This window comes from Anopheles coluzzii, chromosome 3, assembly GCF_943734685.1.
Source record: "Anopheles coluzzii chromosome 3, AcolN3, whole genome shotgun sequence".
Lineage (NCBI taxonomy): Eukaryota > Metazoa > Arthropoda > Insecta > Diptera > Culicidae > Anopheles > Anopheles coluzzii.
Genome location: NC_064671.1, coordinates 90,313,849 through 90,339,940, shown reverse-complemented (window position 1 = coordinate 90,339,940; position 26,092 = coordinate 90,313,849). Strand labels below are relative to the sequence as shown.

The 26,092-nt window shown below is 49.7% G+C and overlaps 4 protein-coding genes across 4 annotated transcripts in view; 2 read left to right on the top strand and 2 right to left on the bottom strand.

Annotated features, from left to right (window-relative positions):
* Positions 1 to 214: 214 nt before the first annotated feature.
* On the bottom strand, positions 215 to 3,982 carry LOC120954856 (myosin-1-like). Its single transcript, XM_040375121.2, has 6 exons — positions 3,569 to 3,982; positions 1,786 to 3,477; positions 1,619 to 1,702; positions 1,393 to 1,546; positions 1,195 to 1,328; positions 215 to 1,125 (listed from the first exon to the last, which is right to left on the bottom strand). Exons 1-6 carry the CDS (start codon positions 3,629 to 3,631, stop codon positions 352 to 354), a joined length of 2,901 nt encoding a protein of 966 aa, XP_040231055.2. The 5' UTR covers positions 3,632 to 3,982; the 3' UTR covers positions 215 to 351.
* A 22-nt stretch (positions 3,983 to 4,004) lies between these two features.
* LOC120958101 (uncharacterized) lies at positions 4,005 to 7,553 on the bottom strand. The gene is made up of 5 exons (XM_040380668.2): positions 7,330 to 7,553; positions 5,900 to 7,202; positions 4,929 to 5,549; positions 4,693 to 4,857; positions 4,005 to 4,619 (listed from the first exon to the last, which is right to left on the bottom strand). Exons 2-5 carry the CDS (start codon positions 6,134 to 6,136, stop codon positions 4,506 to 4,508), a joined length of 1,137 nt encoding a protein of 378 aa, XP_040236602.2. The 5' UTR covers positions 6,137 to 7,202; positions 7,330 to 7,553; the 3' UTR covers positions 4,005 to 4,505.
* Positions 7,554 to 8,655: 1,102 nt separating this feature from the next.
* Positions 8,656 to 15,318, top strand: LOC120960015 (uncharacterized). Its single transcript, XM_040383876.2, has 2 exons — positions 8,656 to 9,172; positions 9,245 to 15,318. Exons 1-2 carry the CDS (start codon positions 8,779 to 8,781, stop codon positions 15,220 to 15,222), a joined length of 6,372 nt encoding a protein of 2,123 aa, XP_040239810.2. The 5' UTR covers positions 8,656 to 8,778; the 3' UTR covers positions 15,223 to 15,318.
* Positions 15,319 to 15,401: 83 nt separating this feature from the next.
* LOC120960016 (uncharacterized) overlaps positions 15,402 to 26,092 on the top strand; it is a 48,357-nt gene continuing 37,666 nt past the window's right edge. Inside the window, exon 1 of the mRNA XM_040383877.2 lies at positions 15,402 to 17,729. The gene's annotated coding sequence lies outside the window, so the exon portion shown is untranslated. The remainder of the gene's footprint in view (positions 17,730 to 26,092) is intronic.

Genomic DNA, 26,092 nt, shown 5'->3' with positions numbered 1-26,092 from the left:
ACCGGATCACCTTACAACGACAGCATATTCCGAAGGTTTTTCGGCCGATGATGAGCTGTACTGCCGAGAAGTATTTGATGTTGTCGTAATTGTACTAAATAAATATCTTAATTTTAATTCAAAAAGTGTGTTATTTTGATCGAACGATTTGATGATACAAAGGTTTTACTTAAAAGCAGCAGTTTATTTCAAATGAACATCTTATCTTAAGAGTATCAGTTACACATCTTGCACCCAAATGAATGTTAACGTAAAGAAAGTATAATAAAGGTGTTAAATCAATCTGGAGCTGTCCTACTTAAAGGGATATAATAGTAAAACTAAATAAATAACTACACTATCACTCTATCGTTAAGTCCGACCGCTCTTCAACCGTTTCGACCGGATGGCAAGCCCACCGAAGAAGAAAAATATCTGTGCCAGCATGCCAACGTAAGCGATCAGTATGAGAAACAGTGATGTGTTGGACGATCGTGCACGCTCTTCCTGCCGATCGTCATAGTCCGGTTCGTTGGTAAAGCTGAGATACAGCGTCATATCACTGCAGCTCTCTGGGTCGTTACTGAAATCCCTGAGAGGTGACAGTACGGCCCCGGGTGAACCGATCGACGTCGAAAGGGAATTAGATCTACCTTTGGCGCTTAGTCGTCGCGTCTGATCACACAGCTGGCGCCGTTTGGTGCGGCTTTGAACCTGCATGCGCAGAATGTTGTACCGATTGTTGCCATAAGGCTGGCTGAACCGGTAGTCCCTAACGACGGGTGAAGTCGATGGATCAGCGGTACTGGCCGTGGTCAAAGTTGTGGTTGTTGTGCTAACAGTTGTTAGTGTTGGTTTTGGTGTAGTGTTGATGGGTGCTATCGCGCGAACCAGCTCCAGCTTATCGACTGATCTCCTTTGGGGCATCACGATCGATTTTGAAGTGGATTCCTTATTAGAACTCATCCGTTCATTCTTTACTCCAACTGTATCCTGTTGACACGGAGGACTGTTTATGAGATTCCTATTGGAATCGAACAACACCTTGCGCTGATGGTCTTTACGACCTCCAACACGTCCCGAGATCTTCTTGGTAGAGTCATCTACCGGTTGTTGTGCGCGTCTTGTTGCTTTGGTGGTGCATTTCTAATGTAGAACAGGACCAATGGAGACATAATAGTAAATAATCTAGAGACACTACTATTGCATACTTACCCCGCTTGTGTCTTGTGACTTAGAAACATCGGAAACGAGCGCCACAGGTTCAGAAGATACAGAGCGTTTATTGGTGTTCTTTTCCGGCTCAATGTTATTAAACAGTTTGTCACTATTGAAGTTGAGTTTGGTACCTAAGGAATCAAAGTGATAGTGTATAAATGAATTAAAGCACATAAAGTGTATCGATACTCTTACCCATGTTGGTTTGAGTAGATTGCGCAATCGTCGATTTTCGAGCACTGGACACTTCCTTTGCCGTTTTTAGTTCGTTCTGCATCAGTTGATTCTCCTTCAAACTCTCTTTCAGGTCCTTTTCCAACGTAGTGCATTGTGTTTCCAATTCTTCAATCTGGAAATAAGGGATAGTTTGACTTTAGTTTAGTGTATTTTTATATTTAATTTGAGCTACAAAGCAACTTACATGTTTTTGATAGTCCTCAAGTTTCAACCGCAGTCCGTCCTTGTCTGATTCTAATTTTGCTGTAATTTCTTCTTGTTCCTTTTTCTAAAGGGGCAAAAATTGCATATAATTCATAGAAATCATATTGTTTCTTATTCTTAGCTCCAGAACAGCCGGAAGACACTCACCATACGATCTGCAATCTCTTCCGTTTGGCTCTGACACTCAACCTTCGCTTTGTGAAGCTTCACCTCCAACACATGCATCGAATCTTCGAACAGCTTCCCCAGACTCGTCCGTTCCTGGGTCCAGTGTTTTTCGTTTTCCTCCAGCAACGAACGAGCCTTGTACAACTTCACCCACAGCTTATCACAGTCGTGCTGACTCTGCTCGTACTGACACTGCTTCTTTTCGTACAGCGCGCTCAGTCGTTCCAGCTCCGCCGCTCCACGCTTTTGCTGGCCTTTCCACTCTTCCGTCTGGCGGGTTAGCTCCTCCGTTCGGGCCTTTTCCCGCTCGAGACTGTCGGCGAGTGTCGAGCGGGATGTTTCCGTCTCTGTCAACGATTTACGAAGTTCCGCGAGCTGCTCATTTACTATCCCCTCATGGACCTGTTTGTCGGCCTGTGCTTTATATAGTTCTTTCAACGTATCCTCCAACTCCTGTACCTTTTTCTCCAGTGCCTCATTCTCGAGCTCCTTCTCCTTCAGCTTGATATCGACCACCGTTGCGGCGAGATTCTGCGAATCGCTACACACACTCTCGTCCGGTGTAGCGAGCCGGAAGGACTTTTCGGAAAATTCACACGAACTCTCGAAGGAATCCATCCCGCCAGCAGCACCGTGGATACGGTTTTCACGAATGAAACGCCGCAAATCGGCCACCGCTTCCGTCAGGTTCTGGTTGATGCCGTCCTTCAGCGCCAGCTCCTCCTGCAGCGCTTCCACCGTCATGTGCAGCAGCTGGTTGTCTTCCTTCAGCGAGGCGCACTGTTTTTTCACTGCCTTGCAGCGCTCCAGCTCCTTGCTGGCCGAGTCCTTCGACTTGGCGATCTCGTCCTGCAACAGCTCGATGCAGTTGCTCTTCGATTCGAGCTGCTTCTGCAGCTGTTCCGTCACGCGGTTGATGCGATGCGCGTGTTCCGCCGTGCTGGTCGCACACTTGCACGGTTGTTCCTTCTGCTGCAGTGCGGCGATTTTGGCCTGGGCGCGCTTCCTGTCCCGCTGCAGCTCCTGCACATTGCGCAGCAGCTGTTCGATTTGCTTTTCCTGGTTACTGTTTTCCACACGGGTAGCGTCCAGCTGGTTGCTTAGATTCTTCACCTTCCATTCCAGTGCCGTCCGCCCGTTCGCTTTGGTTGGGGATGGGTTTCTCTCGACGGTCTCTTGGTTACCACCGCACGGCTTACTTTGTGCCAGTTTGTCTCCGTTGCTTTGGCTGTGGATGTTCATTATGTTGCCACAGGAGCTTTGATCGCGTAAAACATTCACCGATCGCTTCGCGTTCAGAAACGCTTTATCCAGAAACGATCGGTTGATGATGATTTTCCTTTCATTCTCAGGAACGAAGGAGTTCAGAAATGCTTTTATGCTGTGCTGGAATGGTTCCTCAAATGCAAGACCAATGTTTTGGAAGTACGGAATGGAGTGTGCTACGCAGGAAAAGTAAAGCATCAGCGAAAACACGTAAACAGAGTCACTGTCGGGGATCTCATTGTCCCTGTTCAGCTTCAGCTCAAAGTGTGGAAACTTTTCACGTAGAAATTCAACGACAGTGCCTTCCCGCAGCTCGTACGATCCCTTGACTTTGCTGCGGAAGGTGTCGTAGCACCGAGCCAACGCAATGCAATCCTGACCAGGGTTCAGCTCTGCACACTTTACCTTCCGTAAGGCGAAAATAGAGTAGTATTAGAAAGGAACGAAGGAACAAAATGGCATTGGTGTAGGTGCAGTTTATCACCATGCAATTTACCCATCTCAGCACTAGCCGCCGCCAGTAAGGGTCCTCCTTTTTTATGGATTGATTTTCAGCCATTACTTCACACGGAGGAACCGACTTTGTTCGATAAGGTTCCGCAACATTTTAAGCGCAGCAACGCCGCTGTGTAACTGTGTGTTGTGTTGATCTGCTGTACTCCTGTGCAATGGCGCGTAGACTGCGCTAAGGATGGGTGTTGGGGAAGGTTCGGGCATTAGAAGCAAACGTCACATACGAGACGAGCTTACAACGCATCCATTCGTACAATAGATGCGTCTACACTGACGCGATTTGGTTAGGGATATTGGGATATCGAAGCATTAAGCGAGTGGGCTTATAATTACGTTCGTATCGTCTATTATAAGCCACACAAATGCTATGCTTGGACTTTGAATATTCTTTCGGCACTATCTGTATGAACCATTGATAATTTATTTGATTTTGATTTCGATTTCTTTATTGAAAGCAAACGCTTTTCGTTCGTGTTTGGTTTATTGGTGGCAAACTCTTTGCCTCGTAACAATTCATGCCAATTGTATACATTTCTCTTGTTGTGTTCGATAAATTTTGAATGATTCGCATTTTGTTTTTAACAGCAACCAGTAGTAGTGGCCTTTCGGTGTTTGTCACAATAAAATAATACAAACTTTGCTCTAAATCTTCTCTACTCTTCCAACAGGGCCGAGAGAATTTCAAACAAGATTTTGGCATTTTCGAGTGGATTTCTGTGGAGCTTCTGCCGAGGTCGTCCAGCTCCTTTATATACAGATTTTGGAATTCGTTTTCTTTTCATTATTATGTTGACACTCTCTCTCTCGATGTGATGTGGCGTATGAAACTTGTAAAACTATTTGCAACTATTTTAAGTGGTAATTGGTATTTCAACGTGACTTTCTGCTATAGATTGGGGTCATTACGCACGCCTTCACGGCTACTGGATTCTTCGACAGTAGTAACCCAACGTCTTGCACTTTTCGCACAGCATCTGCGGATGAACTTTCGATTGATCCGACACATCCAGTCCGTCCGGTTTCTCCAGCGGGCGCTGAATGAGAAAGAAGAAGTCACCAGTGAGATTTGAAATGGAATCAAATTAGATTAATCTCCTCTACTCGTACCTGTTTGTGTGGATAGACATTGATGTGGCACTTGATGCACTCCTGACCATGGTTGGCCCACGAATTGCCCGACATCCACTTTCGCTTGCACTTCGGACACTTGTACTCGCCGAAGCAGCGCTTCTTGCCCTGGTACGGTGTTTTGCCTTCCGCTTTCGGGCGAGCCTAGAGGACATTAAAAGGACGATACGGATAACTTCCCAATCAGTCACCATCAACCTCTCCACCCCACTCACCTGAGGACAGTCTCGAATGTAGTGACCCTTCTTGAAGCACAGATGGCAAAGATAGTTGGCCGGCGGCACTTTGCTATACTTCAGGTTCGCGTTCTGCAAATGTTGCTGCTCCATACCTCCGGCGTGCAGTGGCAACGGCTGATGTCCTCCGTACGTGGGTTGATGATAATGGTTACTCGTCAGCGGCAGTGGTGCATGAAGATGCAAGGCTTGCTGGGGTCTTGTCAATGGCAACTCGTGATGCTGCTGCTTTGCATGATGATGGTGATTGTGATGGTGATGATGATGTTGATGATGATGATGGTGGGGATGATGTTGATGCACTAACGTCGTCGGTGAGACACTTCTTCCATAGCCGGCGAATCCTTTAACCGCCCCGGTGAGAAACGCTCGACCATATCCAGCATGATGCTCCACTTCCAGATGGGTTGGGCGCGCTCTGGAAGTTATCTCGAGCAGCCCTAGCTCGTCGAACTGGTCGCATAGTTCGGCCAGCTCTTCGGCAAGCAGCGGTGAGTCACACTCGTCCCGACGATCTTGGGCGTACGCATCGCTGGACAGTGTCGACGGTGCGAACGATTCGGGCCCGGTCCAGTAAGGTGGCGAGAACAGTTTCGAGCTCTGGAAGAATGATAGACAACGGAACGTTTTTCACAAGATGTTAAGGAATTCGTCGTCCTAACAATAAAAGGTGAGGATCATGTTTAATCTCTCACAAAAATATTAGTTGTAGATCATCAATGTCAGATCACCAGAATCATCACAATCGCAAGGTAATAGTGTCAGTGATCTGTATTGTAATTGAAATTCTGAATAGTGTACGATCAAGAATACAAGATCCGAGATCACGGGATCAGTTGATCATTAAAATCTTCTAACATTTCTCCACACCTCCAATTACAGAACTCAAAAAATACTTGAGATCTTCACACTTTGGAATGTATCTTCTACTTCAACGGCGGCCATCTTACCTGCAAAGACTCGCTCGAATGTGCGTCCAGATTCGCCAGATAGTACCACTGGAGGGCGGCGGCCGCCGCCGCAGCTGTCGACACTGGTGATCCAAATGTGCCTCCCCCTCCTCCCCCACTGTCCGAGTCTCCGCTTCCCGCACTTTCCGTACTGCCCTGCCGCGGTTGAATCGCGTTCAGCCCCATCCGTCCCGCTCCAAGGCCCGGAGTCGCCACAGAAGTCGCTAGTGTGCACATGTAGTGTAATTGGAGTGCACCCTCAGACTCAGAGTGTCAATTATCGCGATCGATCGTAGTTGTTTACGTTCGGGAGGTTCCGAATTTGGGTCGTAATACAACGGAATGAATCACGCTTCAAGCAAGCAACACGTCGATCGTGCTGTGGATCACGCAAATTCACGAATTCACAATTAATAAACACCAGCGCCCGAGTTGTGAAGCCGTGCACAGGTGAACACACCAACACGCGTCCCAAGGGTGTACACCTTCACTTCCCGTGATCGCGTCCCGTTTTTTCCCTACTACCCCGTAGTGGCAGCGCACGCCACTCGGCCACCTTCGAATATTGGTATTAGATGGTAAAAATACTTCGTTTTCACTATTTTTAGCCCACACACCGGCAGCGCTGTTGTGTGTTGTGCTGGGTGGTGGTGATGGTGGTTCGTAGCTCGGATGATATGCTGTTTTGCTCTCAGCTTTTGGTACGGCAGCTACAGCAGCAGGGACCCCGCAGGGAGCGCTTCGATTTCGATTGTGGCAGCGAACGGCCGGTCCAAAGGGAATGCAGTTTCCGGGAACAAAGGTTCGATTTGATGCACACACTTCTTCCCGATCGACACTACATTGACACCGTTTTTTGTCGCTCTCTCTCGCTCTCTTTCTTTACATGTTTGCAGCTGCAGCAGTTCTCCAAGTGCATCTGGCTTTGCGGGTGTTCGTCTCTCCCGTCCGCACGCACGAGAAACACCGTTGCGAAACGCAAACAAAAACACTGACGCAGACCGTATTTTCGGCAGTATTGGTGAGGATGATTCTGCTGATCTCTCGCTGTGTGTCTTACTGCGCCATCCACGTTGCTACGGTACGGGGTTTTGGGAGGAAAGGTGGTTTTACGTCCAATATGGCGCACCTCAGACGCCCACGTTTTGTCCCGTTCCGTGTCACGTCCGCAGCTTGATATAGGGTAGGGATGCTTCTAACGCTGCGCTTGCGAAGAAAGTGAGGAAAATTCCACCTCTATCACGTACGTGTCACGATCACTGCAGGAGCAGCATCTTCTTGCGCCACGCCAGGGACCACCGATCTGCGGAAGATAACGATACGCAATTGAAGTTCAAACTTGTTGCAAACGCTTCGCTTCGCTAGTGTATTGACGATGCGCAGGACGATGACTCACCCTCTTGAGGACATAGAAGATGATCACGACTTACCTGTCATTGATCCTCAATATCTCTGATCGGACTTTTTCTTCCAGCGTCGTCTGGGTGTTGGAGTTGATGACAATCTTAGTATGCCTCGACAAACCCACTATCCCTTACTCTGCCGGATGCAAAAGAAGTCCGACTACGCGATCCTACCCGAACGTACGGCACCGACCGTATGAACCAGCAATGAAGGAGCGCAGTCAATCTCTCACCCGCGAAACACATACCAGATTGGAAAATCTCGCGTGAATTTTCCTTCCCTACTGCGCACTCTCGCACGCACGCAACGGAAAACTCTCAAACTCTCCCACATTTGTCGCGCATATGTCGGTGTGCGTGGTGTATGTCTGTTTGCTTTCAGACATCAAGACAGAACAGGAATACGCCACGCAACAACTCCGCCCGCCCTCACCTCCTCCAGAACGGGCGCAGAACGTTCAAGAGACAACTCAGCAACCTCAAAATAACGCGATCGTGTTCGGCACTCGGAAAAACTGCATTCGATTCGAACAACGCACACACATGTGGGATGTTTTTCCACCGTTGCGGAGCGAAAGTGCGCGCTTTGCGAGTGTCTGGACGGGATGTTTTCCTTTTGGATGATCGGTGCATTGCGGGTGGGTGGGTGTGTACCTGGCGGATATTGTACGTTACTAGTTCGGAATGCGTTTTATGTTTTGAAACATTGTCGCGTGTGGGAAGAGGTGTAGTATCGATGAAGTGGTAATGCGCAGAGAAGCTGAAGGTGTAATGAACTGATTTGTTGTTACACGTGTCCACCGTGTGTGCGATGCTAGACGGTAGAATGTATCGATTTTGGATGCATTTTGTCATTCTAACATTCTTCAAAGGGATCGTGATTAACTCAAAGTTGAACATTCCCTCAACAGATTATCATAACCGCTGTTTATACGCAATCTGTTCATCAAAAACACTGTAATCTTTACTCTGTATGGAATTTTACTGCTTAAACGGGCAAACAAGAAGCTCAAAGACCCACAGACTGAATCTTTAAGTCGATTCCGAACGCCACACTGTCACAAACGCATGATATATGTAGCGCTGAATTGGTTTTGATGAATTTAAATTGTAAATATCGCCGAAGCATCGTAAAAAAGCAACGAAATAGCTGCAAACGCACGTGCCATGTGCGCCCTTTAATGACCTTCTGAAAAGATTCCGAGAAAATTCAAATTTTCAAGATCATTTGAAACGGGCTTGAAACATTTCAACATGAAACGATTCAATCCGTTTGTTATTGTTGTGTGCACCTTGCGCGGAATGACGCACCTTTCTCTAGACATCTTGAGCCCCCCACGGACGGCGAATTTGACAGTTGTTTGTTTTGAAACGGCACCGCGTGGTGTGATGTTTATTGCTCGGTCGGCTTAATTTTCTCATAAATTCCCTTAAAAAACGTACAAAATCCCTTCCTAACACACTCCACACATCAAAATGACGACAACTCCGGTAAAGCGTAAGTTAAAATCGAACGGTGTTGAGTGTCCAGTGCAGAAGAAGAAACCGAAACCGACCAATGAAGCGACAGGAGAGAACCACGCGGTCAAGAAACCGAAGAAACCGAAGCAAAACGGAACGCCGGGCGGCGAGTCGTCGGCGGAAGCTGCCGGTGGCGCGAAGAGGCCGGACCGAAAAATGGCAGCAGGAGGAAAGCGTGCGGGGATGAAACCGAGGGGCCGGCTTGTGTCGCAGGTGTTTAGGAAACGGAACCGCATCGGGAAACCGAACGGCGGCGGGTATGTGAATCCGAACAGCAAGGAGAAATTGAGTACCAAAGTGGCGGAAAACTTCCGCAAGGAGCTGACTACCGGAACGATGGCAATGACTGGTAAGTGCGGGGTAAAGAAAACCTCCCATACGAAGTGGCAAAATATTCATTCTATCCCCTGTTTTTCTATAGCCATTCGAAACTTTCTGCGGGAGGTGTACGAGAACCGGGAATTGCTTGGGTACTACCTGCGGTGTGGTGGAACGTTGGTGCCGCTGATGGAGGTTCTGTCCTCCTGCGAGAAGGAAAAGCTGACCGACATTGCCGACGTGCTACACCTGATTCAGCTGGTGATGCTCCAGTGCTTGGATTACGATGAAACGCACGCAAAATACGCCGTCAAGTGTGTCCGATCGATCATGACCAACTACCAACCGGTTGTGTGCAGTCTGCTGCAGGACCAGGGCGAGCATGCGATGGCCAGCAAGGCTTCGGCATTGCGACTCCTAAGGGCGATCCTGCTCGTCGACGCAACGACACACTGGCGCGATGTGCTGCGGATGGTGGACACGTGCTGCGCGAAGATGATGATAGCCGAGTACCGGGAGACGGTCGCCAAGCAGGAGGGCTACATCGGCAACTCGGTCCGGTCGGCCTTCATCGAGTTCAATCTGGCGTTTCTCATCGATACGCCGACGCAGCTGGTGCGCTTTTGGCTGGCCCGACCGGCCCTCGTGCACCCGCTGGCTCTGAACCTCGTGTTTGACAGTGCGGAAAACGTGATTCTGGTGATGAGCACGCTGAAGAAGTACGTTCTCGACAACCCCGACATGGACAAGTACATGTACCGGACGGCCTTCACGACGGACATCCTCAAGGCGCTCGTCAAAGCGTACGAGTGGGTTGGTCCCGAGAAGCAGATCACTCTGGAAGGGGCCAAGCAGCGTGTGCTGAGTGCGGTAGAAACGTTCGTGCTGCCGCTGCTTACCTCTCGGCGGTACTTTTTGGTGCCCAAGTCGATTGAGCTGGACCGGGCAAGCCCTCGGTACCGACAGCTGCTGCAGGACCTGAAGCACACTCAGCTAAACGAACACCAGCGCCGGCTCGTGCTCGGTATGCTCGAGATGTGTCCCGAGGTGCTGCCAGCAACGCTCGACATATACGGCGGCATGCTAAAGCTAAACTCGGAAGAAGTCCGCACAATGCTGCAAAGCATGCTGACGCTACACAAACCCGACGAGCTGGTCACGAAACTGGACGAAACCGTTTCCGCTAAAACGCTTGCGACGTTCGTCGTGCAGACCACACTACCACGCTCGATGCTGGAGCACATCAATGCGGCGCTGGAGACGCGCAAGGAGAACATCCCGCTCTACTTCGAGCTTCTCTCCATCATGGTGTCTCGCTGCGAGCAATACCTGCAGGCGATCGAGCGCCGCCCGCTGCTGGACCAGTTCGGCCGCAAAAGGGTGAAGGTGGAAGCGATCAACAAGATTGTCGCCATGTTCCCGAGCATCGATCGAATTATGGGCGCGATGGCCACGGTACGCGACGACCGCACAATGAAGCGCCAGGAGCACACGCTCGAGAAGGCGATGGACATCCTGCTGGTGTGCATCCGCTCCTTCCGGGCGTACATCGAGGCGTCCTCGTTCATTACCACCTTCCGGGACATTCTGCAGCCGGCGTACAAGAATCCCGTGGTCGAGCGGTACTTCCTCAACTACGAGTTCAAAGCGATCAAGGTGGTGATTGCGCTGGAACCACAGAGTGTATCGTTCAACTCCGCCCTTTTCCCCTCCGCACTGACGCTGCTGGTGAAGGCATATCTGCGGGGTGATGAAGCGACGCGCCTAGATGCCACCGAACAGCTGCTGACGCTGTTCCGCAACACGGCCCTGTTCGGTAATCGCGGCACGGAGATAGAATTCTGGTTCCAGGCAATGGCCGACGTGCCGCAGGAGCAGGTGCCCGAGCTGGTAACCTATCTGGCGCAGGAAGCGGGCAAAGCGGCCACTCAAATCGGCCACAAAGCGAAATCAGCGCAGGAAGTCGATCACAAACTGATTGACGATGCGTTCGTGGTAAGCGCAAAGAAGCAGCAGACCGAACTGGAAGCGTTGTTCGCGCGAGTGGAGCAGGAAACGGACGAAACGGAGACGATGGCCGGTTCAGATGCGGCACTGCTTGACGCGCAGGTCGAGCTGCCCGTGGCGGACAATTTCTTTACGCACATGTTCGATCGTGCGACCAGTCGGCCGCAAAAGTTTCAAAAATACTTCGAAGCCGTCGTGTTGCGCTATCTTCACTATCTGCCCCATCCCGAGATTGTGGTTCGTGCGGTGAAAGACCTGAAAGACGGCTGCATAACGGCCACGGTGGTAAAGTATGCGGAAAGCTGGGTGAAGGGGAGCGAGTGTATGTTGCCGCAAAAGAATGCTATTCCAATGCACCAGCTCAATGAAGCGCTGGTGACGAAAAAGCAGTTTTCCTTCAACCCGGCTCACTGGAAAAGCAACAAGCGACACGTGCGCGATGAGCTGCTGAATCTGCTCCATCAAACCCTGTTCTATCTCTGCCGTTATATTGCATCGCGCACTCTCACACCCGAACGCGTGCAACAAATCAGCAATCACTGTAAGTTGCTGCTGAAACATCTCCTCGAGCCGAACGTGCTGTCCGGCCGGGACGTTGGCGAGCTGCTGGAGGGCATCTTTCTGCAGCGGCCGATCATCTTCGAGCACTTTACCATCATCCGGCACGAGGATGGTTCGCTGCGCCGGCACGTGTCCGAGCTCGTGTACGAGCTGATGCAGCTGCTGTGCGAACTGCCGCACTTTGCGAGCTACACCGAGCTGTACTCGAACAAGATCGTGGCGGAGCTGATGCAGGTGTCGACGGTGGAATCGGCGACGCAGCTCGACGATGAAATGGCGCAAAAGCTGCAGACCATCTTTAAGCTTAGTGAGCGCCATTGCGGTACGCTGCTGCGCCACTATGCGCAACTGCCGGCGGATGTGTTCGTTGCCGGTGGCAATCAACGCACCTACCACTACCAGCAGCTGTGTCTTACGCTGCAGCAGCTGATCGTGCGAAACCGCTGCCGGCAGGACAATTTCCTTCCGGAGGAAACCGTCCGTGGGCTGGTGCGTGTGTACATGGAGTGTGGCCAGGCGGAAGGCACCGGTGAAGCGATCGAGCTGGAAGTGCTGGAGCAAGCACTGCACGGTTATTTCAGCTTGTTCCCGCACAGCATCGCATTCGTGCCGCCCGAGCTGATGGGTGTGTTCTTCGACAATGGGCGGCGTATCAACAAATCGCTCGTAAAGCTTGCAACGTTCCTGCTGGGCCGTGGTGCCCAGTTTCGTGAACCCTTCCTGGAGCTGATCGGGCCAAATACGTCGAAGAAAGAGCTGATGTACCCATTACTCAATGTTGCCTTCCGGCAGGGCATCCTTACAGATGCGATAGTTGAGGAGAAGGAGGGCAAAACGCTGCTCGGACAGATTTACGCCACGTTCAAGGGGCAGATCCTGAAGATGCTGGAAAAGCCGAACAAGGCGGCCGTTATTTATCGCGAAAACCCAATCGCAAGTCAGCAGCTCGTGCGGCTGTGCATGCCCCGCAACGAGTGTGTCGATTTCGCGCGTAAAAAGCTACGCATCGAGGCGGTCGAATCGTTCCAGCTGCGCGTGCTGATGGAGATCTACGAGGTGGCGCTGAAGGCGGCAGTTGAGGGAGGCAATGCCAACACGCTGCAAACCATCTACTGCAACGGGTTCGCTGTGCTGTTGCAGTGCTTTGAGGCACTGTTCCGTTCGGTTTCGTCCGCGCACTATCTGCTGCAGCAGGAGGCGCAGCTGCAGCGACTGAACGAACTTGTGCTCGCTGCGTACCGCTGGACAACGCAGGCGACACGCTACCACGATGCGCTTGGGAAGGTTTCCTACGAGTCCGTCACGAAGGTTGGTCAGTGGACGACGTTTTGCAAGAATTGTCTCAAGTTTGGAATCGAAACGGTGCGGCTGGGCGAGAACGATCGTCGCTTTGACGAGCGGCTGCACGTGCTGCTGAAGCTGATGGCGCTGCTGGTGCAGCAGTTCTACGCCGATGGGCAGAAGGAGCAGACGGAGATCGAAAAGTACTACGACTGGGCACTGTCCCACTCGAACTTTCTGCGCGTGCTGCTAATGCAGCACCAGTACAAGCCGAAAACGTCGCTCGTGCAGCTGCTGTACGCGCTGGCGTGCAAAAATCCTGCCGTCGTAAGCGCGAAGCACGTGCCACTGCTGCTCGGTGCGTATGGGGCCACGCTGACGGATGCGAATCGCTACCTGCTGGCGCTGCTGCAGCAGTACGAACGATCGGGCGTCCAGATGCACGAGTTCCGTCCGTTCCTGTGGGGCGAAACGGCCATTAAACACTTTTCGCTCGAATCGCGCGCAACGGCGCAGGGAGAGGAAGGAGAAGGTAGTGCGACGGCGAAGCCACACCACTCCTTCCGTACGAACATTAGCGAGGTGTTTTCGTTGCTGATGGAGGACAAAATTATCAATCTGATCGAGAACTTCCCCGTTTGGCGCAAGTTGGACGCGTGCTCTCAGCTGCCCGAGACCAACTTTGACGATTTGCTGGCACAATCGGACCCAGAAAAGCGGGGCCTGCTGGTGGACTATCAACCGACGTCCCCGGTCGAGCGGTTTGTGGAGCGGACGCGCCGACCTCACGGCAAAAAGGCGTACCATCCGCACGGTGAGCTAATGGAACTGCACGCACCGAATACGGAACTGAACGCGGTCACGTACGACCCGGCCTTCCTCCTGCCGATGGTGAACTACATCTACTCGTCCGAACAAGCCGACATGCTGCGGAAGGGCGTTCGAGCCGGTATTTTAACCCTGCCCTTCCTGTGCCTTGCCAGCAACGACGAGCAGATGCGCCTGGCCGCTGGCAGTGTGCTGTTGCGCCTTCGCAGCCACCTGGAGCTAACGAAGCGACTGACCGACACCAAGACGTGGCTCCATCTGCTCGCCATCGTGCAGCGCCGGTTCATCGAGATGTACGCGACCGCGGCCAGCTACAACGAGGACGTCCACAAGCACGGGCACGTGCCGCGCGCACCCTTCCTGTCGATGCTGTTCATCGCCGAAACGGTCAAGCTGCTGCCGAACGTGCTGAGCAAGCTGCACGGCCCGATGGTACAGTACCTCATCCACCAGGACGTGTACAACTTCCGCATGGTGCCGAACTTCCTGCAGCTGTTCAACAGCAACGACGTCGAGCACGATGTGCAGCGCATGTTTATGGTGCGCACGCTGCAGCAGGGCTTGAAGACACATCGCGACTTTGCGGTGCTGCGCGCCTCCCCCATCCTGCACGTGATGATGGCTTTCCACGGGTCCGCGCTGTCCAATCGCGAGCTGAACATGGCCATCCTGGGGCTGCTGAACGCCATCGCCAAGATACCGAAGTCGTGCCAATTCCTGGTGGATTCGCTCGGGTTCGTCGGGTGGCTGAGCGAGCGGATCGACGTGATCGAGAGCTTTGAGTTCGACACTATTGAAGCGTTTCTGGGGCTGCTGAGCGACTGCTGGTACTCGATGCAGGTGATGGCCTGTACGCACCGAGTCGTCCCCTCCCAGCAGCATCATTCGCCCCGCTCGACGGTGTTCTTCCAGCGCGGTATACTGATCCTAGTGCTGAAATTTGTGCCGCTACTGTCGCCCCGTAGCTCGAGCACCACGCTGACGCGGTTCTTGAATCTGCTGGAAAAGACGACTTCTACACGTCACGGCTACCATCATCTGATGACGCTCGTTAGCGTCGACGTGATGGAGCAGCTGATGCAGTACTTCGAGGAGCTGTTTGCGCAGCACATGTGGTGCGTGCGGTATGTGAGGCAGTGCGGGACGTTTGCGATCGACGATGACGTCACGATGGGCAGGACGCTGCAGGGTGCCGGGGTGGATCAGACCACCATACTGGTGCTGCTCGGGCTGAGGCGGTTTGTGGTGAGCTGGTGCCAGTTCCAGCAGGACGAGTCGGGCATTGCGGTAAGGCACGAGCTGGAGGAGGTGGACGTAGCGATGGAAGCAGTCAGCCAGGAAAATGGTGAAGAGGAAAAGGAGGAGGAGCAGGAAGATGAAAACGATGAAGAAGAGGAAACATAACCGAACAGCGGGGTTGATGTTGTAGTAAGTGTACAATTTATTTCCCTTATATTGATCTAAAAAATATATACAAATAAACGAATGTTAAGATTTCAAGGACGAAACTTTTCAACAGGTACAGCAACAGGAGCAATTGATGTCCGAAAAAATCGATCAAAAAGCTTCTTCTTTATCGAAATGAACGAACTTTCAAAAAAGCTCTCGAAGTACTTCTCTTCATCGATTTTGCCGAGCTTTGCAACAACAAGTCTCTTAAATTTTTCTCTTTGCCAAAGATCCCGAAACAGGTTTTTCTTCGGGAAGTAATTTATTATGCTACGAGAGATTGCACAATCCGTGAGCAGAGCTTTTGCTGTGTGCTCTCTTAGAGCTGTACTTCATCTCGTTCTTTCCAATGCTTCCACGATATACCACTCTCCCTCACACACACATACACTCTCGACGCAGCCTCTCTCTTTCTCTTGTGCTCTGAGAAATTCGAAAGAGTTAAACGATCAACGCAAGCGACGAACCCGCAACCTGCGCGATGCGTTATTGTTAGAGCATCCGTCGGCTACAGACGCAACGTTTGTGACTCGGTTCGCGGCGTGCTGCTGGTGACAAATGTGTGTTCCTTTACTGAAAGAAATCAATAGTGACAAAGCCACCAACTTCCCCAATACATGAGGAGACGCACTTTTTCAATATATTTAATCCCATCCCAACAAGTGTTTGTCGTACGTGACTCGCGCGCGCGCGTTGGTGAACAGTGTGTGCGTGTGTGTGTGTGGTTCTTCTTATTGTGCGCGCGTTATTCGCTGAAACTCACCCCGTTCGGCCTGTAGTTCTGTTTGTTTCGGGCCCGCCTGCTCTGACACGCGGAAGGTTGATATATTAATTTTCGTTTCGCTTTACGTTTTGCGTTCGTGACCATTTCTTCCTGCCGCGCCGCGGCGCAGGATGGCGACGATCGACGTGTTTGTGGTGTAGCGGTGTCACTGGGAAGGGGCGTCCAATGGGGAGAGTGTCCGTCGTCATGCCGTTCATTCGGTAAACATGGCGTCGTCCTCGGTGACATTGTCGCTGCTGCTCCGCCATTGTCCAGCGCCGCTTGACTGTGAACGGCAGACGGTGCATTGTTGTGCGGTTGCGGTTACAACGACCCTTTAGATGGCGGCGAAGCCAGTATGGTTGCGGACAATTTTTGCTAACAAAAGCGCAATGTGTATGTGCATTATCATTCATTGAAAGAAGACCAAAAGAGAAGAAAGTAAAAAAGTGATTTAAGTTTGATACATCTTCATTCGAAAAAGCAATAAAAAAATCCAGCACAACTCATCGGCAGACGATCCGAAGCTCGGCAAACGAGGTGCGAAGCGACAACAATAAACGATTGATCAAAGCGAATGCCCTTTTTCGGTCGAATTGGGTGAACAAGTCCCGAACGAGATTTGATGCCGATCGAATCGAACCGGAGGAAGAAGAGAGGAAGGAGAAGAGGAGGTGAAAACAAAATCAAAACAAAATTAGACACACCATCTTACCACACCAAACACAGCAACGGCGTATCGATTAGGGAGGGTTTTCGCTGTTAAGAGGGTGTGCGTTACCGATAGAGAGGGTTCGTCGCTTGCTTCAATGAAAGCTTCGTTGTGTCTATTGTGTGAGAACAAGTGTGTTAAAGTGTTAAGGTGACCCCTCTGTACCTGCTGCTACTGCTACAAAATTAGCAGGCTCAGCTGTGTCATTTGATACTTCTTGAAGGTGCGTTCGTTCAACCCTTTTTTGCGTGTTTCAAGTGCCTGCGAGTGTGTCTGTCTAAAGGTGAAGTCTTTCATCCCAAGTGAAAAGTATCCTTTCGAGTCCTTTAATCTCAAAGTGCATTTTTAACTCAAGTGCATCACGGGCGAGGAAAGTGTGGGGTGAGTTTGCAAGGGGGGCGTGCGGAAGAGTCACAGAAAAAGGTCGAACTCCTCAGCTTCCAAACAGCAACTACCAAGGCGGTTCAGTTTCGGCTCCAACGACGACGCGGTAGAATTGGAAGAGGAAAGGTTCCGACGGCTCTATTTTGAACCGGTTCGTGTACCTCTCTCTGTATGTGTATGTGTGTGTGCTGTCGTCTATGCTTATGTAAGTGTGTATGTGTGTGTGGGTATGCGTGACGAGTAAACACACGCCGTAGCAGGAAGATCGTCGCTGTGCATCGAATTGCGGAATTACTTGCGCAGAATAGCAATTGCGCAAAAGCGCAAAACGTTCACCGGGCGAAAGGGAAAAACAAGGGAACCGAGCCGCCGCGGGCTTCGGTTTGTGAGTCGAGCAGGAGGAAAAGGAGATTGCAAAAAGTGCATCGTTTTTCTGGCCCCGGTGTTGTGTACGCGCGCGCGTGTCTGTGTGTGTGTTTGCCTGTGTTGTGAAGTAAAACAGCGGCGACGAGAACAAACTTCAAGCAGCGCAGCTTCGATTACGCAGGTTCCCAAGCCAGCCCCTCAAGACACTCACTCCGACAAAGCTGCTGGATAAGCCAGGTGAGTTGAAAGGCAATCGTTTTTTTATATTTCTCTTTCTCCTGTGTTTGTTTCCTCCGTCTGAATTGTTCCTATTCTGTGCTTTTTTTTTTTCTTCTTCTCTCCTTCGCCTTCAACAAACATAGAATTTGACGTTTCGTTTTGTGCGTGCCGTTCGTTCTGTTCGCTTCCCGGGTCCCGGTACGTTTTATCACCAGCTCCTTTTCCAGTCCCATCTGGCAGCGGGTGGGTTCCCTTTGCTTACCTTTTACGCTTGTGTGCGTTTCATCGCGCGCGCTAGCAACAGGCGTGTTTGTATGCGCAGCGACGCGCTCGCTCCCCGTTGCCGTTGGATACGAACGAGCTGAGCGACTCTCCAAAGCGACGAACCTTTAACGCAACTTTAAACCCCGAAAACGAAACCCCGCTCTCACAGCGTCAGATGTTGGCGCAAGATGGTGCGGAGGGGGAATGTTTTTACGTGTTGAATGGAGAGGCAGGGTGGGAAGGGTTTTTGGTGCGTTTCGGAATTTTTCTCGATGTTTTTTTGGTGAGCCACATTCTTCCACAGCGTAAGTGTGCTCCACTCCGAACCGTCCCGTCGCGGCTGAAACGTCTCGTGCGGTTCTGTGTACGCCTCTGCGCGAACGCGTGCTTCATTGCCTCGTGTTGGCCTGAATTTGGCTTGTTGCTTTATTTGTAACTTTTTTTTTTTGTTTTTCGAGAAGGTCTCACCATGCAGTGAGACAGACGGGAGAAACTCAGTGGGAAGCGTCGTCTGCTGTTGGTTAGTAGGGATATCGCATTGCATGTGTTCACGGTTTGCTTGTCCCTTTTTTATTCTGGTGAACTTACAACGATCATCCCCCCCTTTCGTCCCCGTAAGCCATATTTAAATCGCTCTTTTCCGCAACGATACTGCGTTGAAGGGCTGAGGGTTGCATGAAATAAACGCTCTCCCAGGCACGGTTCTCGAGGCAGGATCGTCCGAAATTGGCCAACCGATTTTACAAAATTAGCTTTCGAACCGTTTTTCCTTCACCTTGCCACAAAAAAAGGATCGAAATAAGTACTGCTCTTCTGCCCAAATGCTGCATCCTGCCAGTACGTGTTTGTAGCGGGTTTTGGTTTTAAGCTACCGGTGGGCCCCTCACAAAATTGGGCCCATTTTCCATTCGCCTAAAGAATAAATTTCCGAGCTCGGCGAGCTGTTGGAAGAAGCAGTGCATGCCAAGATAATTTCGATCAATTTTTGCCTTTTTTTGTATCTACCGCTCCTTCGAGCGGGGATTGTTTCTTGGGCTTAGAGGAGTGTGCTGTGTGCTGATAATGCCGAAGAGATTATACAGCAACGATCATGCTGATGATGATGATGATGATGATGATGGTGCACTTCTTCGAGCAGCTCTCCGGCGTTTGGAATGCTTGGCCGGCGGGCAAAACCACGGCACACACGGAACCAGTTTTCCACCATCGGCCGGTGCATCACGGCGGCGTTCTTTGCATCTTTGCATCGGCGGGGGCGTATTGAATTTGACTGTTGCAATGGAGAAACCTTTTTGTTGCATTTCAAACTGAATATACTTTCTTTTATTGCTTTGGAAGTAATGTACACACCATTGTTTGTGTGTGTGTGTGCCTGGAATGGCCATCATGAATCGTTCACCATACGAAAAGATCACCATTTCACTCCAGATCAACCTGCAGACCTCCAGCGCCATATTGTGCCGCCAGCTTGAATTGTCTTTTGTTTTTGGCCTTCTTTTCTCCTGTGTGAACGTGTGTGTGTGTGTGTGTGTTTGTGTGACCCACAGCTTCCGATCGAAGGCGCACAAATTGGCCCCAGCACTTGAGGGGGAAAATCGAGGTGAACCGAAAATCGCGCTTGCAGGCCAAACAGTTTAACCATTTCTCGGCGTTGGCGTCGGTGGGCCAAACCACTGTTTTCCTCCCAACCAACACTTTGCCTGTGTGTTTGTTGGGGTGCAGAGGAGAGTCTCTAATTGAGACACCACAATTGGAGCTGTACGGGCGAAGCCTGCCGTACCCCAAGCTGATCGATAAACCATCGTCGGTGGCAGAGCGTGGTGCTGCCTCCCCGGATCCGCTGCTGGAGGCTTTATTGTTTCGCCATTGTTCGCCAAAGGCACTTGGTAAAAGGCCTTCCTTTTTGAAGCCGAAAGTGTACTGATCGTCACAATTTGTGCTTTCTTTGCGCGTTGTTATGCGGCCAGCGTGGAAAGTGGTTTACTGCCACTGTTAAGGGTAAATAAATGTTCCGTTTTGAAGGAGAAGTGAAGTGTTCCGCACAGTGTTGTGCCAGTTTTTTTTCTTTTCTTTCTTTCTTTCGACGTCAATGAAAGTCCTCTTTTGTTTCGATCAATTAAAACCCATTATTATACTTGAACACACACACAATTTTGCCCCTAAATTGCTGTAGCTTAAGTGAGAATTTGAAAGCAAACTGTTGCTGCAAACCGAAAAACGCTATCTGGCGGAATACAATTGTCCTCCACGCTGAGTGGCCAATAAAAAAACGGTTTACAATCAATACACCCTCGTCAAGGTGTGGCTTATTTGTCGTGCACGCGGCACGACATTATGCTCCACTGCAGCAGCTACAACAACAAAAAAAGGTTGCTCTACTCCCACGAAGCAATTGAAAATTCATCGAGGGAAAAATAGAGTCGTGATCCGTCCACTAGTCCCCCTTGGCGGCAGTGGAATACAGATAAAGCGGTAAGGAAGGCGTAGCAGCAGCAGCAGCAGCAGCAGGTGCCATTTTATTGCTGCCAAATCGCTGCCCCAAAACACCTTTGGCGCCTACCACGAGCCACTCCAGGGCGACATTTTGCCTTTTGGTTGGTTTGATTTTTGCGCTTAGAAACGAGTTGTACTTTGTATTTCTTGTACGCCAAAGTAAACTACTTAGTGTAATGCGTTCGGTTTCTAATGTGTACTTGAAAGCTTGCGCTTTTGAGAAGGAGCAGCCAAATGACCCTAAAACTCCACACCTCATCTCCACACAGGACCGCACCCGAGCGCAGGGTTCGGTGTGGAGGGACGCTAAACTGGGCAGCTAATTATTTACGCGCTCCAGATTTAATGGCGCACGAACCTTCCCTTTTCCTCCTCCCCGCAATTGAACATTTTGCAAGCTCACTCGCAAAAATGGCAAAGCACCGTTTTCTTTCTCTGTCTCTCTCTAAACGGTTCGTAAGTTAAACGGTTCGCTATACCAAGCCCACGGTAGAAGAACTTCCGATCGGTTTTTGCCCTTCTGCCGCCTCCCCATAGGGTGGCAAAAGTGAAACACACATCCACAAGCAGCGTCCGGAGACACAAGTGATGATGGGCAAAACCTGGACTGGGTAGTTTCGTGATGAGCTTCGGCCTGATGACAATAATGGCCAGACGGCGGTAATGATGACCGCACTTTCTGAGTCGCTGACCGGCGCTGAGCCAAGCGAAGATGTCGTCGGTACCACGGACGGCCGCGGATCGGAGTAATCGATCAGCTCATTAAAACAAGCCGCATGAGGTACACCATCATGTAAGGAAAAGGGGGAGGAAAGGGTGTAATTACCTCCACGAGACGACGCAAGCGATCGCCACTTTCACGTGTGATAGTGGCGTACGGTGGCGTGTTTTTGTTTTGTTTTTGCGCGCGCTTCTGTTGCTGAGATTGAATCCCACGTGGATGCGTTTTACGACACGCGCGATTTACGTCGATGGCATTATGCAAAACACCGGCTGCAGGATATCCTATTGCGATTGCTTCCGTACCGGTTTTGCCGCTCCTATTTGCGACATTTGCCCTGATGATAGAGCTTAACATGTGCTGATGATACCGTTTAGTGACGTTGTCAGCAGGTAATTAACTATTAGACATTGATATTTACAACGCGCTGCCCATTAAGTGTGGCTGTTCCATCAGATAAGACAGCTGGCTAGAGTTGATTAACGCTTTCTCTTGCTTTGTAGACAATGTATACATCGATGTATACACCAATAGATGCTGTACAATCAATTTTACTTACACTTTGGATGGTTTCTCTACTGTCAATATTATTAAAATGTATAATTGAGATTCTGATTAGCTGATTTATCATTAAAATGATCATTATCACTCTTCAGAGTTTTTTTTATTAGTAAATTTGTAAATCATTTGTCTGTTTTTTTACTTTAGGGAAAATTGACCTTGTTTTTACATACTATTCCTTTTTTTACAATAAATAAGCATTTTTGATATAAAGACAGTCGTTTGCCTTTATCTTTTTGCTTCAAAATGATGCTGTTTCATTTTTTTATTTTGCTTTTCCACATAGCCTTTCAAAAGTTGTCATTAAATATGTACATTTAAACTAATTAGGCCTGTACCCGAATATTGACTCATAAAACTCTAGTTAACTATTGTTTGTTTATCTTTCTCCGCCGCTCATTTACACGACTTACATGCCTGCATTTTACAACCTACAAGATCGCTACCTTCTGCCGCTTTGCAAAACCCATTTTCACATAATAAATTATTCATCCCATCCCTGATTGCAGCCATATAAATGTGGCTTGTTGGAATGACATTCAAGCGAACCATAAAAAACACAGAAGTACAGTACATTCATACACACACAATCCGAAGCTTATGAAATGCAAAACGCCATAACATCTTCGAACTCTGTACCAAAACCGACTGCTGCGCAAGTACTCATGAAAACGCACCCAAGGACGGATTGAGGTTTACGGTGTGAATTTCAATTTGGATGCAAAACGACGCTTGCTGCAGGGCGGTCGGTTTGTGAAATGGAACCTACTGCGTTTGCTCTTTTCATGCTCTTGGTACAAAATATGGAGGTCACCCGACATTGTGGTAATTATGGAATGTTGAAAAGTGCGCCGTTAAACGCGATCCGTTCATTCATAGATGGTTCCCTCGAAAGATGAAGCTCTTTCCAACCACTTTGAGGCGATTTTCGATGCAAGCGGTCACAAATTGTCCATTTCAAAAGATGTGACCGTTACAAGGGGGACACACACTCAAGCGTCCGCGATGGCATAAGCAGTTTATTTCCGATTTTTCATGGTCCTCGGGCACGATTGGGCGATCGATTCGATCGGATTAATGGACAGCATGATGACGCTAATGCGTCGGTCAATCTTTTTCTCTCACCCAATCCACCCCGTTCCCCTTGGTGGGTGGTTTATGGCTGTTTTGGTTCGATAAGCCCTCTTCGGGCGACCTCACATCTTGTTCAGTTTTTGTTTTCCATACGTTTCCCATTCCCCAAACTCCACCGCTCGAGAAAAAGGCCAAAACCATAAATGGACGGCGCTGTTGTGGCTGACCCGAACGGTGTGAAGCGCGCCGTATAAACTAATCATCTTTCCTTCGCTTCTATTTTGCGCTGGTGCGCTGTGCGCGGTTTATATGGTCTTAGAAAGGGCAGGACAGAAAGGCAATCGCACCCGAGCGCCGTTAAAATTCGTGTGCCGGGCAATAAAATCTCAATCCAAGCGTTCCCGCGTCCGCCGTTCATCGCCATCGCCGATGGCCTGTACGCGGTTGATTACTTTACCTTGCAGAGAAAGAACGCTCCCCATCGCCTGGGAAGCCATTCTCTTCCTATACCACCGTGAAGTGGACATGCAATTCAAATTCGCATTTTCGATTCGACTGTGTTCCGATCGAGGCGCGCGATGCGATGGGACAAACGTTTCCCTTTTCGTTCCACGTGCTGGTTGCTACACTGGAACCTTCTATTCGTTTGCCTAGATTGGTGAGAAATATTGTCCATTCCCGGCACTTTTGTTTCTCTTTGTATGTGTGTGTGTGTGTGTGTGTGTGCAATAAACAGGCAACGTCATTCCCCGGTGCAAAACGCTGCAAAAGAAGAAATGCAATCAGCTTTTATTGAACTCGGACGTGGAAAATTATTGGACGACCACGTGGTGGTTGGAATTGGGTGAAACAAATGGGAAAAATCGCACGCGATTGTTCGCGTTTGGTCATTGGTTTTGGGGTGGGAAAGTGCGCTACAATGCGAAGGAATGTGGACGCAACTGTCCATAGTCGAAGCGTATTATTGCTTTTGCTGCTAATGAGGTTGATAAAAGACAACAACAACAGGAAATCAGCAATATTTTAAATTACTTTTTCATACCCAAAATTTAAGGTGTGCTATTTCTCATTTCAATTCGAATGTTGTTGATCGCTCAGTCTCCTTTGAAAATGGCTCAGATGAGTCTGCTGTGTATTGTGTACAATCCTTTTGTAATTTAAAAACCCCATTTAAAACTGGTTCCCTTCTGGAAAGTAAAGGGCATATGCTTTTGCTTTCTTTCCCCCCCGTAACTCTTTCCTTTTTGTTTCCTTCGAGAGGATTTGCATATTTTTGCACACCACCTCTCGTTGTTGAGCCTGCATACCGATAGTAAAGTGGAGCAAAACAACTTCACAAGCCTAACTGTGTGCCTAATATTTCATCTCTCGCTTCTTAAATTTAGGTCAAAAGCCTCCGAACACGTGCAGCAGCATGTTCAGTGTTTCTTTCTCTATTATGTGTAAATTTTCGTACACCAAAAGAGCGGCGAGCAGAGGCTTTGTGGTGCAAAAAAAACAGCCAAAGCTGTTTGCTTGTCGTTTACGGATGGTCCTCACGAATGGTGAGCTTATACATTGTTGAAAAGCGTTGCGTCGAAAAGTGGTTCAAGTGGCAATAAGCGCATAAGAGAAGCGCACCGAAACGATGCTCCTAATGCACAAAAGCCTGCCCTTGTTGCGTTGAAGCGGTCAAGTGAGCTTGTACGAGCAGGCTTGAGAAGGGCTTGCACCTTTACACGGTGTCAATTATCCGGTTAGTTGGATTGTCACTTTACAAAACAACTTACTTATAAGCGCGTTGGACACACACACACACACAGCACGAGTATGAGATGACGGTTTGCGTTAGAGTTTGATTTGCTTGTGCAAAATACAAAAACCAACAATAGAGTACATTGTTGTACAATCAGGAAGTTAATTCATTCCGAACATTAAGAATATCATCATGATTTAGCGCTTCCTTCTGGTAGGTGGTTCCTCAGTCGTGTGCCAAACGTACAGGATTACACGTGACAACTCGAGAGTTCAATTCTAACCTTGACCGAACTTTAATAAACGAACAAGAGCTTTTCAAACGTATTATCATTCTTTCTTGGCGATTGGAATAGCTCATTTCTTCTTTGTTGACTCGTTAATCCCATGCATGACTTCCGATAGTACTCTCCACAAAACATAATGACAGACAATATTGTAATAATTAGTTTTAAATATTTCCGTCCAAATGCCTCCGGGATCATCGCGTTTCATCTTTCCTGCTGCAGCCTGCTAATCATTTTCTATTCTTGATTCATCCGCCATCTTTTAATAGGATGTTCCTAGATAATCGTTTTGTTTCCTGCTACTCGTAACTATAATATATCGTTCCCCGGCCGGAACAAGACACCAGACACACGCAACAAGCAAGGTCGCCTGCGTAGAGCCCGCGCGTTAACAACAAACGCTCGCTGTTGCGTAAGCGAGGCAGCGCATCTTTTACCCCGAACACGCCAGCCGTCCCGGGGTATGATTTCGCCGATCAATTTCACCGGTAGCTAGCTAACTGTCATCCCGCGTGTGTGTGCACCCCACACAAACCCCGTAAGCCCCACGTCCCCTCGTTCTTTGCAGCGACGCTGGCTGCTGTTCCTACACAACACGGGCGCGTTGACTCTCTCTCTCTCCACGCAATAAAGTGATTAACTCCAGCGCAGTCTCGTCTCCCCCCGGAACCCCACCCAGAGGCCCCTCTCCCTGCCCAAAACATGTTGTACCCTTTTGCACAAGTAAACAACTTATCGCACAAACAACAACCAACGCTCGGTCGGGTTCGCGATTTGACAGCAATTCGCGCAACGGTAGTCCGCAGCAGAACGAATGGGAAAATGGGAAGTAAGTAAAGAGGAACAAGAGGAAGAAGAAGGCGGTGGAGGAAAAAACGATCTAAAGGTCCAGCTTGACGCCGAACTGACTTGAAAGGCCCCAGCGGACGGCGATGAATTATTCGCGAGCTGCTTCGACACCGCCAATCAGCCCTCTAACCTCACACTCCAGCCCACCGAGAACTCGTTTCGGGCTGTGCTCCGGTGCTTTGGTGTGGTGCCCCTGCCCCTTCGGCCCCCTTTTGTGTTATTTATTCCTTTGCGCTTGACTTTATTTTCTCCCATTTTGCTGCGGCGGCTGCTGCTGCTGTTGCGTTCCTTCCTAACAATAATCGGTAGTCGACCTTCCCGCAGCATTTGTCATTCCTGAGCGGGGTCCATTCTACAAACGGTGCGCGATAGCAGCTTCTCTCCTTCTCCCCGTTCTG